The 13,480-nt window shown below is 33.6% G+C and overlaps 2 protein-coding genes across 3 annotated transcripts; both read left to right on the plus strand.

Moving 5' to 3' along the window:
* Positions 1–362: 362 nt before the first annotated feature.
* Positions 363–4,265, plus strand: LOC140853207 (patatin-like protein 2). The gene is made up of 4 exons (XM_073247333.1): positions 363–599; positions 3,304–3,485; positions 3,592–3,849; positions 3,946–4,265. Exons 2-4 carry the CDS (start codon positions 3,385–3,387, stop codon positions 4,022–4,024), a joined length of 438 nt encoding a protein of 145 aa, XP_073103434.1. The 5' UTR covers positions 363–599; positions 3,304–3,384; the 3' UTR covers positions 4,025–4,265.
* Positions 2,604–10,461, plus strand: LOC105060933 (patatin-like protein 2). 2 transcript variants are annotated; one of them, XM_073247331.1, is made up of 7 exons: positions 2,604–3,139; positions 7,387–7,568; positions 7,683–7,869; positions 9,244–9,405; positions 9,496–9,798; positions 9,925–10,103; positions 10,186–10,461. In XM_073247331.1, exons 1-7 carry the CDS (start codon positions 2,999–3,001, stop codon positions 10,262–10,264), a joined length of 1,233 nt encoding a protein of 410 aa, XP_073103432.1. In that variant the 5' UTR covers positions 2,604–2,998; the 3' UTR covers positions 10,265–10,461. The 2 variants fall into 2 exon arrangements, with proteins under 2 accessions (XP_073103432.1, XP_073103431.1); XM_073247330.1 differs by lacking the exon at positions 2,604–3,139 and adding an exon at positions 5,935–6,200.
* Positions 10,462–13,480: the final 3,019 nt, after the last annotated feature.

A 13,480-nucleotide genomic window follows, 5' to 3' on the forward strand; every position in this document is an offset into this window, starting at 1 on the left:
TAATTAATTACCCTTCACCAAGCATTGATATAATTTAAATTTTAGTTTTCTTTCTTTAAATTCCCTCAAAATAGATATCCTTGACAAATGCACAACCAATGCATGATGAAATAAATACATCCGCCATCTTAATTAATATGAGGAAAACCTACCTTCAAGGGCATACGAAGGTAAGCAATATTGTGCAGAACTTGATAGGCCACTGGGGAAGCAAGGTGTCACACCAAATAACATAGCAACCTTCATTTGAGGGAAGAGGGAATTGATGAACTGGTGCCTGTGCAGGGGGGAATCAACGTCGACTATCCCCATCAATGCCCACCAACATGACCAACCAACCTTCAATATAAACACAATAAACTTCCACCATTCTTCACCAGCCATCAATTGGTTTAGAGTAAGTGTGTTTTGGGGGCTTGTTCTGGCCTTTTGTCTAGGCCTAACAGGGAGGGCATGGAAAAGTCTGGAAGTAGTCCTTGTAAACGATAGCTCATATTGCAAGTAGCCTTCTGTTTGGATGGACGTGTTTCTTGTGTTCTCCACTTGTAACTGAACGCTGCTGCATCAGCAATCAAGAGAACGCACTTTTCCATTTTCAGGTTGGTGTCCTAATTGTGCACTTTCAGCTATCATACTTACATTATTATCAACTACCAGATCATCCCACGACCAAAATAACATTCGGCTGTGAACCTGGGTCAATACTAATGATCTCAGTAGCAGAGAAATGTGCTTTAACATCTTCTATTCCAGGAACTTGATTACATACACGAGTCTTTTAACATTTTCTATTTCATGAACTTGTAGAAAATCACCTTCTTTAGGAACTTAAAGCTGAGATTTCAATCTTTTCTCCATTGAAAACTAACTACTTGTCTAACCAACAGATTAGGTTGGAAGAGTTTTTGTTGAGATGATGAGGTCATTACCGTATGAGGATGAAAGAGAAACTCATGCTCTGGTAACATACTGATAGTGTGGAATTAACACAAATGCAGACCCAATCTTATTTAATAAGGATAGAAAATACCCATGTTGAAGGACCTTATGTTGTAAAATAAGTAGCAAATATAGGAACCTAAAGACCGGATGCTTTTAGCTTGGCCTGCCACGTGGATGAATCAATGTCCATAGGTCAGTGTTATCAGGCATCACCAATAAACTGGAGGGTGCTCGATAAAAAGTATTAAAGCATAGTCATATCTTTGATCATATGCTTATCAGATTTTTTGACTCTTTGAGTTTGGTTATTAATCCAGAATAATGCAACTGAAGTATGTCTATTGGGTCACATATTGCTAGCCTTTTCCTTGGATGAGTTGATAAACTCGGTTTCTTGGCTTTGTTTGTTCAAAGATGCATTCAATTTTATGCTCGCATGCTTTTAAATTTCTCAAGACACAGTTTGAGATTCAAAGACTCTCCATGGAGTCTAAATATCACCAATGCACCACATCAAGATATCTATACATCGAGATATCTATGTTGAGTAAACTACTAGAAGTACTATGAGGCAGAAGAGTGTAAATACGTAATGTAGAAGGACCACATATTGAAGATGCCAAAATAAAAAAGAACAGTTAAATGCTGTGACAACCTTGAAAAAGCAACCATTTCTTGAATTAATAGACAGCTAATGAGCACATTATTGATAAGAGTGAGGAGGGCATGCTACTTACAAGCTGATCTTTGAACATGCAGAACTTACTGAGAAAAAAATGTTTTTGTTCTGCTTGAGTATCAAATAGTAGCAGATATTAAGATGATGTTTCTTACTTAGTTTGTTGCATTCAGGGTGTAGTGCAAGATAATTTGGTCCAAGTCTTTGTTCAAATAATAATTTGGTCCAAGTCTTTCTTCAAATACAACTTTACTCTGACAAACTAAGCATAATACTATAAATTTAAAATCTGAGAATAGAGTTGCATCAGCTAATCACTGAAATGTGAAGGAAAAGGCAAAACATAATGCTGATTGAGTTTAGAAATAGCAAGAGAAAAGGTCTGCATATATGGGGGACAACATTTTCTACTAACATGTGTCACTCCATTGAGATTTCATGCATCAATCCTCCATTGTTCACCAGTAGCTTTGTGATATTTATATATATCTTTGGGTTTTCTAAAGATAAATTAACTGCTACATTCTGTTTTGAGTCCCCTTTCTTTTGTCATGTACTGTTTAGTGAGTTTAAGGAAAGTGATATATAAGTCACTTAACTCTATCATTATCATTTCAACAGTTTTTTTTTCCTCAACTTTATATTTGCACCAATTCTCTCTAGGTGCTTGAAACAAAAAAATATTTGTGCTAATAACGTTCTCTTGTCCCTTTTCCTGAAAAAATTGAAAAATTAAGACCATATCTCTTGTGTTACATCTAGTGTCAATTCATTTGCGACTCTTTTTCCTTTCATGCACACATGGGCGGTATCAAAATACACGTTTATGTTGAATCGCTTACATTACGAATGACCACACGCAATAACTTGTTCTTGTGTGCCCGACACTAAATCGATGTTCCACATTTGAATATTCAGACCAGTGTGCAACAATAACATCCGCGGATTCGAATGCTTAATGGTCTATCCCAATCTTCCTTGGTCAACAAAAGATAGATTAACAACAATTCAAACTAAGGTCATGCAATCTACCTAACTTCCAATGTATTACTGCCTACCTACAAGTCTCTGGGGACAACTTACACTTCACCTTAATTAAAAACATTTTGGAAGTGGATATGGTGAGGTCATAAAGATAGATGGCGGGCGACGACCACACGCTTGTGCGAGAAGTCGTCGAATTCTTAAGGAGACCATGGATACCGCAGTTGATAGCTTACTTGGACCAAAACTCCAGAAGTATGACTGATGAATTATTCTTCTATAAAAGCACATTCTTACATGCAGAATTTGATCAGTACGTAGCTGAAAGTATATAGAGGCACACTGTTCTTGTTGAGAATTTGCATCTTAATTCATACCTACAAAGTAGTCTTGATGGAAAAATCAAAATCCAACATCAATCAAATACAGGCCCCAACATATGGGAATCTGATAACCATTCTGAGCATTGATGGAGGAGGAATAAGAGGAATTATTCCTGCCATTATCCTCAGCTTCCTGGAGTCAGAACTTCAGGTATGATGTACAATTCAAGATGAAATTGAAGTACTTGCCTTGATTCTCTATTGGATGTTTCAGCTTGTTTACACATTTAAATTAGATCATCATATCAGTTAGCACTGTTTCTGTTTCTTCCATACAACTATGACTCAGGAGGCCTTTTTCATTGATTTGTGCAGAAACTTGATGGCGAGGATGCAAGGATTGCCGACTATTTTGATGTGATTGCAGGAACAAGCACCGGCGGTCTTGTGACAGCAATGTTAACCGCACCAGATGATGATAATCGCCCTCTCTTCGCTGCAAAAGACATAGAATCCTTCTACAAAGTACAAAGCCCAAAAATATTTCCACAATATGGGTAAGAATGATTATAATAATGGACTAGTGAAGATATTTCCACACAATCTTTTCTTTAACAATTGATAGAAATTTCCAGTTAATACCTTAAAAATTTCTAATTTTAGAGGAATTTTGGCTCCAATAACGAGGATGGTTAGAGCTCTATGGGGACCCAGGTACAATGGAAACTATCTACATAAACTTATCAGGGAAAATCTGGGAAGCATGCGACTGGACCAAACCTTAACTAACGTGGTTATTCCAACTTTTGATGTCAAGCGGCTCCACCCTACCATTTTCTCCAGCTATGAGGTGAACCTGGAGACAGGTGTGTTTGAACCAGTAGGGAATGGAGAAGGAACAAACGAAGATGCTCTTAGAAGGTAGAGAGAGTAATTTCAGCTTGTTGCTAACTCTTTTTTAACAACATAGATTTGTGACAAACAGATTAGTTGAACCTAATTGGTGTATCTTTGCAGGTTTGCTAAACTCCTTTCACAAGAAAGAGGACTTCGTGAGTCAAGATCTCCGCATGTGAAAATGCCCATAAAATATTAATGAGCATCTCTAACCGAGGTTTTGGGAGTAAGTGGAGTTGGGCGGGCTACTCTCCAGGGCCTCATACTGTAACTTCATGAATTTTTCCTTGCAATATACGAATTCATGGTGGATGCAGTTAGTTCATGCAATCCAAGAAAGTGTTATTGTGACATTGTTGGCAAATTTGCCAGAAGGAAAGTTCTGTAGATTTGTACGTCTTGAAAAGGCAATATCATTCTTTCATTAATTCTATGGTAAATGTCCTGTGTAACTATTAATGATGTTTGTTTTGGTGAAGGTGGACTCTCTCTCTCTCACTCTCATATGCATGCATTAAAGGTGAAGTCATAAGTCCTTGGAAGAAATAAATTAGAAACTGTATCTTGATTCAACCAATTAAACAGATGTACACGTATAATTAGGCCAGCAAAAAAAGGTGTCCTTATATACAATATACAATTTTCTGAAATGTAGTGAGTTTGGAATACAAAACAATTGAGCACTCGTTGAAAGTTAAGAAACACAATCCATCTTCAGATCTCCCGTCTCTAAAACTAACTTCAAGTTTGACAATTATGTCACTCGTATGCTATTGGTTTAATTCTTCGTATTGCTAACAAAGTTGTCAAAAAGAACAAAGAATTGATAGAATATGCTTTGAAGAAGGGATTTTCAAAATAAAAAGGAAACAAGAAAGAAGAAAACCAAGTATCACGAGAATCAAATCCAAATCTGAGATGGAAATTATTGCTCTTCTTAGCTACGAATGAAACGTGCAGAAGATATGCATGTTAACTGTTTCAGCATGCAATGCTAACTGGACAGAGTAACCAAACAGCACTTGAAGATTATCATCAAACTACCTGATGAATGCAGGCAATAGAAAAGCTTGCATAAAGATCCTAAAACTAACACAGATGCTTGCATAAAGATCCTTCTACATTACGTTCACATCTTAATTTTCTGATTTTTATTTACAAAAAAAGTAGCAATCTGCAGATACATTGTGTTAATAGTTTAAGACTGAATTAAAACCCAATAATGAAATTTTCTATCATATATAGTGGATTACTTATCCCAGTTTGGAGTATACAGTGGATAAATCATTATCTCTTTGTTGTTAGATTTTGCTATGTCATTGAACATCAACACAAGATTTATCCATTGGTGATAATTTAAATCATTATCTTTTGTTGTCAGATTTTGCTATGCCATTAAATCAACATATAATTTGTTCATTTATGATAATAAATTTATAGAAAAAATCTTATTCTTAATAAACAAAAATTTAGAAAAGTATTTGCCAGGTAAAGAGATTATGGTTGTTTTCAGGTTTACTTTGTGTATGCCCCAGGTCTAACTGTGGATTAAACTTATAGAAGTAATGGTGTTCAGATATTTCAGCACATTATCATTCTCCATCTCAAAAGAAAATTAAAAGAAATTATCATATCACTTGACTTTTACCATTAAGTGTAAAGATCGAAACCCATACAAAGGTACTTGTTAAGTTTCAGCTTAGCAACATCATTAAATGCAAATGAAGTAAATGCTTTGTATGACGTTTATTGTTCTCAAAGCCTAGTATAATCAAATAATGCCGTTCTTTCAATTGTAATTGATTTTTTATGTCCTCATTTGGTAGCATTCTTATTCTTTTTGGGTCCACTAGCTATTGAAAGATTTTAGAATTCATTGCAACAATGCCACCTAACAATCAAGATTGTTACTCTCACCAACAATTCTCTAAAAGAGTTAATCCAACTATTTAATTCTATGTGATGAATCATGATTCGTCCTTTGACGAGCCACCTATGCGTGTTGAATCATTCAAAAAGGCGGCTTGCGATATGACCACATGTTGATTTCAAAATCGAAAAGTACTGATATTTGCGTATCATCTTCAATGTTGGACTAGCACTCGGAAGAAGAGTACTAGGAAACTTCTTGAGTAAGTCTATTTAAACCTCTACGTTATCGCAACTTCGATCACTTAAAATTTTTGTTTGTCCCCAAAGTAGTCCCCTCATTGTTGATCAACAAGACCTCAACAATCATGCAAAAATCAAAATCCATCAGTCAGATACAGGCCCCAACCTATGGAAACCTGATCACTATTCTCAGCATTGATGGAGGAGGAATTAAAGGAATCATTCCTGCAACTATTCTTACATTTCTAGAATCAGAACTTCAGGTAGTTAACAAATAATGCTCATAGATAATTTCATTAAATCCTCAATTTTCTAGAAATTAAGATGCACCTAATAATTAGATAATTGTTGCTGCTTCATCATTTCTTGCTTCTTTTCTGTTTTCCTTCTTTCTTAGATCTAGTTGTCCATTTGTTATGTTAGTGCTATATTTTAGACAGTTTTCCAAATTTTTCCCATAGTTTTGGTCTTTTTTTTTCTTTTTTATGATTATATTTTTCTAGTTTACAAAATCTTATGTATGCCAAAGATACTTTAATTTTATGATATTCAAAGGTCAGTCAAACATGTTAGACAGATCATCTTTTTTTAAAGCAGTGATTTTTCTTTATTAAAACTTGTGTACATGTCTAATTTTTCTAATCAGTTCCAGTAGTTAAAGTTTTTGTTAATGCCCTCTTTGTTACAAAAGCACATTTTGAAGTGTCAAACAAAAAAAAAAAAAAGTAGTGCTCATCAGAGGATTATGTTCAGATATTAGAATATTTAAATTTGTTCTTGACATAATGATTGCTCAGTTTGCAGTTTAATTGAGAAATCTTTTAGCTAGAAGAACTAACATATGCACCGGCATCATATTGCTTTTTGTTTCTTCCATGCTTATTCGTGCCTACAAAACTTTAAACGGTTGATTTTTTTTTTTTTAATAATCCAAGATGTAAATTGTTTGTTTTCCATGAACTTGAGAATTCAAGATCTATTTTCAGTGACACGTTCTTTATTTATCATTGTGCACCTGCTATTCTTTTGCTGCCAAATTGTATCATTACAATTAACTAACAGTTTTCTCTATAGTATTTTGGTTGATATTTTTGTTTACAAAAAAGGGAGGGAAAAATGATTTTGTTGGACAAAGTAAATCACGAGTAGATTCCTGTCTGACAACTCAACTAAATTTCATGCAAACTCACCTAACATTCAACAAAGTACTTTTTACCTACAAATGCAAAAAAAAGAAAATTCCATGATTCATTATCCTGACAGAAGGCAGTGGATCATATAGTTCCAACCAATTATCAAACATTGGTGTTAAGAGAATATTGTTCTAGGAATTGTTCTTTCATATCAACAGCACATAGCAAAGAATCATGTTAAGAAATCAAACAGAAAGATAATGATCATTTTCATTTCTAATATAATTTTCTTTGTTTTCTCTTGCGTTTTGAGAAGAAACTGGATGGAGAAGATGCGAGGCTTGCAGATTACTTTGACGTGATTGCCGGGACAAGCACTGGGGGTCTTGTGACTGCCATGTTAACTGCACCAAACGAAGAAAATCGGCCCCTCTTTGCTGCAAAGGACATCAAGGACTTTTACATGAAACATTCCCCCAAGATTTTCCCACAATGCGGGTCAGTAATCATATCACGTTATTTTGGGTAACCTTGGACACACTTGAAAGTTTGAAGGATCTATTTCCTGAAATGATCAGTTTTCTCTCATTTCTTTCTTCTTGGAATTCTTAGAGGACCATTAGGCCAAGCGGCAAAGATACTGCGAGCTATATCGGGGCCCCGGTATGATGGCAAGTACCTTCATGAGCTCGTCCGGAGAAAACTAGGGAGTATCAAGCTTCATCAGACATTGACCAATGTGGTCATCCCAACATTCGATATCAAGCGGCTCCAGCCAACCATATTCTCCTCCTATGAGGTCTCTCTCTCTCTCTCTCTCTCTCGCTCGCTCGCTCGCACGTTTTTGACACCGAAAAACTTCTCCATGAACATTGTAAGCTAATTTCTTTTTGCTCGCACGTTTTTGACACCGAAAAACTTCTCCATGAACATCGTAAGCTAATTTTTTTCAAAGGAAATGTGGACAGTTCTATCGTCGTGGTGAATAGGAGCGTACGTTTCTCCCTTTTTTTCCTTTTATGACTCTCCTTTATCATCTCTAGTTGTGGACATAAAAATTTAGATAAAACATCAAAATTTTTAAATGAAAGAGAGATTTTAAATTATATAAGTCAATTATAATTCTTATTTTCAAATATTTTAAAAAATATATGTAAGAGCATTTGCTAGCATGTGTTTAGTCATATATAGATTTGGCAGTGGGGAGGTTATAGATAGTTGTACAAGACTAAAGATTGAGCCTGAATAATATCCATCAACTTATCTTTTTCGAGTGAGATCTTGTATAATTATAAATAGTATGAAAGTGGATCTGATCCATAATCCACATAAATTAAAAAACACTATAACATAGGTCACTTTAGGATTAAGCACAAGCCAATTATTATATGTATAATTTTATAGGGATCTTTTGACCGATGTTAGAGCTTAAAATGGATGGAGTATTTGAGAGCCCGTATGTTTAGTTCCATAACATTTATGAATTAAAAAAATTTTGAATACTTATATAAAATCAAAAAATTTAAATAATATCTTCTAGCTAGTCATTTTGGATGATATCTTATATACTAAAAAGATCTTGAATACCTATATAAGATCTGAAAATATAAATCATATCTTTCAATTAGGCTCTTTTCAAAATATTAAATTTCAACAAACAAATCCTCAAGTAGAATATAGTTAGGATTGTCGTGTAGAGTCGTTTAAAACCAGACTGCTATGTCATACAAAATGAAAGAATCCAGAATTTTGGGAAGCTATGGAGCAAAGTAGATATGGACTCTTAGACTAGTTTAGCGGTTAGTCTTTTATATTTGCTTTTAAGATGTTACTTTAAAAGCAATGTATTCTAAAAATGGGATTTATTTTGTAATTTTTTTCTTTAATAAATTCAGGTAGGTTCATCAAAAGGAAAAATTAGTATTAATAAAGGCATAAACATGCCTATAAATTTCTCTCAAAAAATAGACATGCCTATAAATTCAGTTCATGAGCTAACTAGTGTAAACTACAGACAGAGCTACCACCATGCCAAGGAAAGGTTGATAGAAAGATGACTGGTTTCATCGCTCTGCCTTTTCCGATAGCTGTTTTAAATCTTCTCTATCAAATTTTTATATCTTTGAGATGCTCCAATTGTTGAAATTTCTGTAGCTTCCTTCTTATCTTACAGGTGAAGAACAACAGCTCTCTGGATGCGCTGCTATCTGATATTTGCATTGGCACTTCTGCAGCTCCTACATATCTTCCACCTTACTTCTTTCAAACAAAAGACTCAGATGGAAAAGTGAGGGAATTCAATCTTATTGATGGAGGTGTTGCCGCTAATAATCCGGTAAATTAAATAATAGTTTCCTTACCAAAATGATTAGCTTATGAAGTGATTCCAGGCAACCACAACAAGTTATCCATCTGGCTTTTACAGGCTTTAGTTGCTATGGGAGAAGTATCCAAGGAGGTTTTCAAAGGAAACCCAGATTTCTTCCCAATCAAACCCATGGACTATTTCCGGTTCTTGGTTATTTCACTTGGTACTGGCTCATCAAAGGGTGAAGAAAGATACAATGCAAAGAAAGCTAAAGGCTGGGGAGTCTTGGGCTGGTTGCTCAGTAATGGATCTAATCCATTAGTTGATGTTTTTATGCAAGCAAGTGCAGATATGGTGGATATCCACATTTCAGTAGCTTTCCAAGCTCTGCATTCCAGTAGAAACTACCTTCGAATCGAGGTATAAAATAGTTTCAGATTATAATCTAATTAATGCTGCTCTCACCATTATTTTCGGCCAACAAGAAAGGCTACAGAAAGTCAGTATCTCTGGAAAAGCTTAATTGATAATATTCTATGAAACTAGGATGATGTGTTAACTGGGACGATAGCGTCAGTTGATATTGCCACAAAGGAAAACCTGGAGAATCTTGCCAAGGTTGGTGAAAATCTGCTCAAAAAACCAGTCTCAAGGGTGAATTTAGAGACAGGCCACTTCGAGCCTGTGGGCAAGGGAGAAGGGACAAATGAAGAAGCTCTTATAAGGTGACTGCACAAATTAGTATTAACATGCTTATTCCATAAAATCATCGTCAGTTTTAAAGTATTCTAACTTCCATTTTTACAGGTTTGCTAAGCTATTATCAGAAGAAAGAAGGCTTCGTGAGGCAAGATCACCATATTCTAGATTAGCCTGGTCTATGTGACGCCATGGATTGTGAGAATTAAGTTCGTGTTACATCTTTGAGCTGTAGAATATTACTTGAGAGAAGCTGGGTAGTGCATAGCTATAGAAGTCCGATAATCTGTCTCAAGTAATGGAATAGGGGCAGTATTCTGCTGTAATTGGAAACTAAATAATGAACTAGAATAAAGGCCGTATCTCCGTGCTTTTTATGTGCAAGCATAGGAAGTAGCTGCTGCCTATTCACCAGGATATTTCACTTTCAATGTCATGCCTCGAACCAAATATTAACTGACGCTGTATGCCAGCAAGACGGACTGAACAGACGTGAAAGGCTATGTGAACAATATATCTAATCATTTCATAATAATTTTACATCAATCCTCAATCTACTAAATTCTCCATACAATCAAACGCACTCCTCCAAATCCCACAGCCAATCAGATTCTAGCAAAAAGAGAAAAAAAGAATAACCAGTTACACTACCTCGATGAGCAAGATAACACTTAAAAGTTGGTTAGAGCATATTAATAGATAACAAATCAAACATAAAACATATTATCAACCAAAAAAAATTCAATATTCTTATTGAATATCAAACAATAATACTTTTTTTTCTTCGAATTAAAGTATCTTTTTCACAAACTTATACTAGATCCAATATTTGACTATGGCTACATAACCCACTGTCATGGGTCCGATAACAAATGATAGATAATAGATGGCATCCAGATACCACTGTCCTAAACACTGGTATAATATCAAAATTAATTTCTCAGATTACAAGTTAACAACACCAACATATAATCTCCATCGATGGTGCTAAATTATAGCTATGCTGAATATATACCAAAAATTTTACAAATCACCTAACCAAAATTTTCAAAACCATTACTCAAAATATATCATATACTCATATTAAATTATTCATGAAAATATCAAAATATATATTTTATTCTTATATTATTTTCAAAGATAAAACTTAATGTATCGGACCAATTAATCAAATAGATGCAGAAGTCATAAAAACAATTCTATCAAGCAATACAAAGTATAATTTTTTAGATTTCTTGGAAATCACACTACGTAGCATTACATCATTTTCTTTATAAATATCAAAAATCCAGATAATCTAATCACCTCACTTGGATTCCTCAAGACTTAACAATCTAAAACTACATATATATTGTATCAATGTCACACCAATATTTTAAATCAATTTCTAAAAATTCTTAAAAAATTCTAAAATCTTGATTTCTAAACCAACTATCATTATAACAAGGAAAACAACTTTGCCCTATTTCTTGTCATAGGATGGAATGGGGTAGTCAACACAGTGGAGGCCCCTCTAGGGCTAGCCAAGAGAGAGAAGAGATAGATTAATAGAGAAAAAGATAATGAATAAAGGATAGTTTGTGGGGTAAAGCAAGACATAACTCCCTCTTACCTATATCTACACACACCCGCACATCGAGGGATGAGGCAAAAGAGAAAGAAAATGGTGGAAGAAAAGATGAGGAGGAGAGATAAAGAGAGAAAGGAAAAGAAAAAGGTGAGACAGCAAGAAGATGAGGAGGATAAGGATGGGAGGAAGAGAGGACCTAGCACACGAGAGGATGAAGAGGCATGAGATAAGAGCACTATGGCTTAGTAGGGCAGTCACCCTTGGAGAGCGAGGGAGACAGAGTGAGTGATAGTGGTGGATATGTGTGGGAAAAGGAGCATCCTCTATTTTCAATAGGCCATGTCTCCGGTCCTTATTTAGTCGAATGAAGGGCACCACCTTAACAGGAGGGCCTTGGTTTCTGATTAACCTAGTACGATCCTAGGTTGGATGTCATATCCATCCCTCCTCCCTTAATAAAATTTCATTCTTGAAATTAATATACCTCAATCCAAAAATAATTATAATATTTCTTCTTTAGTTCCTTTCTAGGAGTCTTCCATCATAACATCCATTATTGGTGTTTTTGTTTCTAACTAACTTCAAAAATTACTCAACCATCAAACTTCGATTGTGCACTCTGATCCAACCTATAAAATTGTTTGACTTTTTTAAATAATTTATGACAAAGGTACTGTAATACCTTGAATCTAACATCTAGGTTGGCCACGTAATACGGCCGTATGAACCCTAAAGTAATATCCTAGAGATCATGTAAGGTCTAAAATAAATAAAAATTCAAATATTAGCAGAATAAATAAGTAAATACCAAACATGTCAACTAAATTGATTCATCAAAATAGATAGTCAACTTATTTAATTACAATTATTCAAATGCTCAATGGCATCAGAAATTAAACTAACTAATACACTAATAGTTCTAGTACTTGAACTTCTCACCCAACCCATCCGAACTAAGCATCTTATATCTCTAAAACATATAATATAGGGGTATGAGCTTTCCAACTTAATAAGAATCACCATATATCTACACCAATATAATAAATAAATTGAAAATACCAATAAGTATATCAAAATTAAAATATGAAAACTCACATCATATATTTAAAATAACTCAAATACTAACATATTCATATATCAAATATTTTATCAAAGATATGGATACTACAAGAAAAAAGATTTTTTATGATGAAAATATTTATGATGAAAAATATTTTCATCGTCAATAAGTCTATTTACGATGAAAAAGTAAATTCATCACTAATAATAAATATTTACGATGAAAATTTAGTTTCATCACAAATAGCTCCATATTTGTGATGAAAAAAAAAATTTCATCATAAATATAAATTATTTATGATGATTATTTTTATCATAAATAATAAAATATTTATTTTAATTTTAAATTTTTAAATATTAGTGATGAAAATAGTTTCATTGTAAATAATATAAATATTTGTGATAAAAACTCATTTTTTGTCATAAATATAAATTATTTATGACGAAAAATTTTGATCGCTAATATTTAAAGAAAAATAAAAAATTTAAAAATTATAAATTATTTATGATAAAATTTTTTCATCATAAATAATTGAGTATTTTTTATGAAAATTGAATTTCCATCACAAATATCGCTCTATTAATGATGAAAATTTTTTGTCACTAATAATTAAAAAAATAAAAAATTTTAAAAAATTAAAAATTAAAGATTATTTATGATAAAAATATTACATCGTAAATACTCAAGTATTTATGATAAAAAAAATTTCATCACAAGTAATTATTATTTACGATGAAAAGTTTTCATCGATAATATTTAAAAAAATTAAAAAT

The sequence above is a fragment of the Elaeis guineensis genome, chromosome 13 (assembly GCF_000442705.2).
Source record: "Elaeis guineensis isolate ETL-2024a chromosome 13, EG11, whole genome shotgun sequence".
NCBI lineage: Eukaryota > Viridiplantae > Streptophyta > Magnoliopsida > Arecales > Arecaceae > Elaeis > Elaeis guineensis.

What these genes read in the sequence shown, in the direction of transcription:
- LOC140853207 (XM_073247333.1), top strand. Translation starts at nt 3,385, where the DNA reads ATGTTAACCGCACCAGATGATGATAATCGCCCTCTCTTCGCTGCAAAA. An exon ending in AAAATATTTCCACAATATGG is followed by an intron (nt 3,486 to 3,591) that starts GTAAGAATGATT and finishes TTCTAATTTTAG; the next exon opens with AGGAATTTTGGCTCCAATAA. An exon ending in AACGAAGATGCTCTTAGAAG is followed by an intron (nt 3,850 to 3,945) that starts GTAGAGAGAGTA and finishes GTATCTTTGCAG; the next exon opens with GTTTGCTAAACTCCTTTCAC.
- LOC105060933 (XM_073247331.1), top strand. Translation starts at nt 2,999, where the DNA reads ATGGAAAAATCAAAATCCAACATCAATCAAATACAGGCCCCAACATAT. An exon ending in TCCTGGAGTCAGAACTTCAG is followed by an intron (nt 3,140 to 7,386) that starts GTATGATGTACA and finishes CGTTTTGAGAAG; the next exon opens with AAACTGGATGGAGAAGATGC. An exon ending in GTGTTGCCGCTAATAATCCG is followed by an intron (nt 9,406 to 9,495) that starts GTAAATTAAATA and finishes TGGCTTTTACAG; the next exon opens with GCTTTAGTTGCTATGGGAGA.